This window comes from Sardina pilchardus, chromosome 1 (assembly GCF_963854185.1).
Source record: "Sardina pilchardus chromosome 1, fSarPil1.1, whole genome shotgun sequence".
In the NCBI taxonomy this organism is placed as follows: domain Eukaryota; kingdom Metazoa; phylum Chordata; class Actinopteri; order Clupeiformes; family Clupeidae; genus Sardina; species Sardina pilchardus.
The window spans coordinates 4,799,116-4,803,358 of NC_084994.1; the positions used below are offsets into that span (position 1 = coordinate 4,799,116).

The following is a 4,243-nucleotide window of genomic DNA, read 5'->3' on the forward strand; positions in this document are numbered from 1 at the left end:
TGGAGGTGTTTGGTCGCTTCTAACTTCATCTCTGTTCGGATCCTAATGAATGCATTGGGCTAGCTAAGTGCTATCAAAGTTGCGCCACTCGCCAAAGCCAGTGAGTGCACGAATTGAAACGTGAGAGGTATGTATCAACTCGTCTTAGTTAAGGGAATAACGTAGTTTAATATGAAATAACGGTGACGTGTTCCTTAAAACTAATAAAAAAAAATCTTTCTGGAGAAGCTACGGTATCTCTGCTCTCATGAGGCCGATACCAAAAACGAAACTTAAGAAATGCAGTCAGTCACTTAAATCATCGTTTCACAATAAAAGTCCCCCCCCCTCTTTCTTAGTGCAAACAAGGGTCTATTCACTTATACCAAATTATTTAAAGAAATATGAATCAAAATTTCTTAATAAAATAAAGCAATGTTGTGGGGTCATTTACACACACTCTCTCTCTTTCTCTCTCTCTCTCTCTCTCTCTCAGGCTCAGTAAGTGTGGTATCTCAGATGAAGGTTATGTTTGTCTGGCTCTGGCTCTGATGTTGAACCCCTCCTGTGTGAAAGAGTTGGATGTGAGCAACAATCATCCTGGAGAATCAGCACAGAAACTGTTATCTGCTACACTGGGAGATCTTCACCGCAAAGTTGAAGCACTTCAGTATGTACGCTAGAGAATCAGATACATCAAGTTGTAGTCTGTCTTGATTGATTGACTGATTCTTACATTCACAAGTGGCTAGAGGATACATGAAATTACGTGAGATATTGTATCTTTTTTTATGTTGTTATGCAGACTTGCTGGATGCAAACTCTCAGAGGAGTCCTGTGGAATTGTGGCTGCTGTTCTACAGTCACCAAACTCCCTGATAGAGCTGGACCTGAGTCACAATGACTTGGGAGATTCTGGACTCCAGCTTCTCTCTAAGGGACTGTCTAGTCCCCACTGCAAACTGCAGACCTTTAGGTTGGTGTTAGTCAGACATGTCTTACAGTAGTTAATGCGGTTGATAGTATGCCATAAAGTGACACTTATGTTACTAAATTGCTTGTATACAATTATGTCCTCTCATAACATTGCAAACCTTTCAGGTGTGTGAGTGTGTGAGTGTGTGAGTGTGTGAGGGAGAGAGAGAGAGAGAGAGAGAGAGAGAGAGAGAGAGAGAGAGAGAGAGAGAGAGAGAGAGAGAGAGAGAGAGAGAGAGAGAGAGAGAGAGAGAGAGAGAGAGAGAGAGAGAGAGAGAGAGAGAGAGAGAGAGAGAGAAAGTTCCGTTCAGTTCAGATCATTATTTGCCACTAGTGCAGTGCCCGTAGAAACAATGTTTTCCAAGAAACTTGTTGCCCAATTACGTTGATGCAGGTAGATCATGTTAGATTGGCGATGATGTAGAATCAGGCCCGCGCAGTTAGTAGCGCTTTTTACTCACTTTGCAAAGTAAAAAAGTGAAGGGGATAAGGCGTTTGAGTTGCAGCTAATGGCAATATTAGACACATTACATACCCATGCGTTTTTGCTGTTGTTGGGAAATGATCAATCTAACCGTATGACCATGGCCATGCCAGTGCTATGAACTCAGAAGTGATGTTTGAATGAATGTTATGCCCATAGCCGATGTCCGGATAGTGTCAAGAGCGGCTGTTTTAAATGCACATTTTAACAGAATTTTACCAACGTGTTTGTGTGCGTCGGCATATTGTAGGCTAGCCTATGCAACGTAATGTTACTTTAACAGCCTGTTTACCAACATGGGTGCATGTGTGTCGGACTCAGCATGTTTATCCAAGATGAACAATCTTGAAACGTTGCGTTGTTGAGTGAGACTTTGTAATTTCCATGAATGGCAACACGTGAGTTTGTCAGCGAAATGGGCTTTTTTCTCTATGCTGGAGTAAGTGAGAGTGAGAAGTGGAGTGGTTACAGTTTGGCTAGAGCGGTAGAATTGTATTTAGCTTAATTTAACGATATCTTTGTGTCAGGAAAATCTTCCCAATATTATGACACAAGAACCACAGACAAGTAGTATAATTTTCAGTATACTCTGGCGCCAAGAGGAGAGACATAGAGAGGAGGTGCTTTACCTCTCCGAAACAGTCTCTGAGCTCTTGGACGCAAAGAGGCTCTTTTATTAAAGAAAAGCAGAGAGCAAAACAAGTCAGCATGACCTTGGTCGAAACCTCCCTAAAATCCTCCTCTCGTTTCTTATCTGCAGGTGCATAGCGTTCCTGTGAGGTTCCCATGTGAAACTGTGAATAGCAACTTTGAACACACATATGAAAGTGTGGATTATAACTTTGACGCACACAAATGAAGTTCATAATGATAAATATATAAATTTCTTTGTCACTTTGTCATTTTTTGTCCGAAAACGACCAAACTTTGCACTGCACTCAGGCATGCCATTAGCAAGACGTGTCAAATTTTAGGTCAGTCGGATGAGTGGTTCGAGAGTTATGCGTGTAACACACAGACAGACAGACACACACACAGACGTTCCTTGCATTAATAGATAGATATATTTTGCCCATGTACATGTGCATTGGAAGTCTTGTGCTGGTATCAGTCACGTGTGTGTGTGATGTGTGGGAATGACCTGCGAAAGATCACTTGATGGTGCTGATTTATCAGGGCATTTTGTATCCCATTTATCCATCTGTCAGGACCACTTGGCTCACAGCAGAGCTGACATAGGGGAGACCACACTGAAACTAAGGTTTAAAGTAAAATATGTTTAATTAACGAATGAGCATAACGAAGTCAATAAGTGGAATGCTAACTAAAAGTGTTGTGCATATCAGTATATGTAAGTGTAAAGTGAAAAGGCAAAAGGAACAGCAGCAACGACTGCAGCCAGCCTCGCGTCGTCAGGCCAGAACAGAATGAGAGAGAGAGCGAGTGGACGAGAAGGCCATGGTTTTTAAGCACCCTCCCATCAGTGCACCAATTAGTCCGGCACGGCCACCAGAACAGCTCCCCCTAGAGGCGACACAGACAGAGGTAACAGCAGACATTGCAGGCCAGGGAGAGACACACCCAGCACGGCATAGCCGGGCATGACACATCCCTGCTGAAAAAACCAGCCTGACCAGCTAAAGGTTGTTTGCTGGTTGACCAGCTTGTTAACCAGCTTATTTGACCACCCTTTGATGGTTAACCAGCTAGACCAGCAAAACACTCGCGAAAACACACCTTCAGCTGGTTTACCCAGCTTATGATGGTAATTCAGCTGGTTTTGATTGTCGTACCACCTTAAGCTGGTCATTTTAGTTGGTGTTGCTGGTCTACATTGCTGGTTTTTACTGGCCACGCCAGCTTATGTTGGTTATTCTAGAAAACCAGCTTGACCATCTTTGTCAAGCTTGACAGGCTGGTCACCAGCATGACCATCTTAAACCAGTTGTATCCCAAACGACAGGCTGGTCACACCAGCACGACCAGCTTCCTCAGATGGTCACGCCAGCATGTCTAGCTGGTGGCCTAACCAGCTACACCAGCAAAGACCAGCAATAATAACTGTGTTTTGGGCAAAGACCAGCAAAGACCAGCTAAAACCAGCTACCAGCCTAAGCTGGTTTCTTGCTGTTTTTTTCAGCAGGGATCTCTGTAATATTGTATCCTTTATCATGTTGTTATGCAGACTTGCTGAATGCAAACTCTCAGAGAAGTCCTGTGGAATTGTGGCTGCTGTTCTACAGTCACCAAACTCCCTGATAGAGCTGGACCTGAGTCACAACATCCTGGGAGATTCTGGGATTCAGCTTCTCTCTAAGGGTCTGTCTAGTCCCCACTGCAAACTGCAGACCTTAAGGTTGGTGTTAGTCGGACATGTCTTTGTAAAGGGTTATTATTATGACTAGCATAGCACATTATGGTTGGTGTTTTATATGTGTCCTACAGTTTTTCTCAGTCGCTTTGGTACATTTAATGAATCATCCTTGAGATTTGCTAAACAATAAGTGCATTTCTCAAAACTATTCGTGCAAATAGCAAAACATCATGGATTACCTGCAAAATGCAGTTCCTTGCTCAAAATCCTTAGTCCATCTCTCAAAACTAAATATTTGTGTCAATGAACATGTCAGTGCATCAGAATGTCAAGTCCTTGTGTCATCATGTATGGATAAGACAGTCAAATGGCTTAGTCATGTTGTCAGTATAACAGTGTACTCTGGAGGGATGTTCTGATGTAAACTATGGCTAGAATTTGTAAATACAATATTTGTCAATTGTAGGTTACACCTTAGTGTATGTGGGAGT

The 4,243-nt window shown here is 42.8% G+C and overlaps 1 protein-coding gene across 1 annotated transcript in view; it reads left to right on the forward strand.

Moving 5' to 3' along the window:
• Positions 1–932, forward strand: part of LOC134082043 (ribonuclease inhibitor-like) — a gene marked incomplete at its 3' end in the record, with an annotated part of 3,385 nt that extends 2,453 nt beyond the window's left edge. Inside the window, exons 2-3 of the mRNA XM_062537679.1 lie at positions 476–649; positions 785–932. Of these exons, the coding sequence (XP_062393663.1) occupies positions 476–649; positions 785–932 (322 nt within the window). The remainder of the gene's footprint in view (positions 1–475; positions 650–784) is intronic.
• Positions 933–4,243: the final 3,311 nt, after the last annotated feature.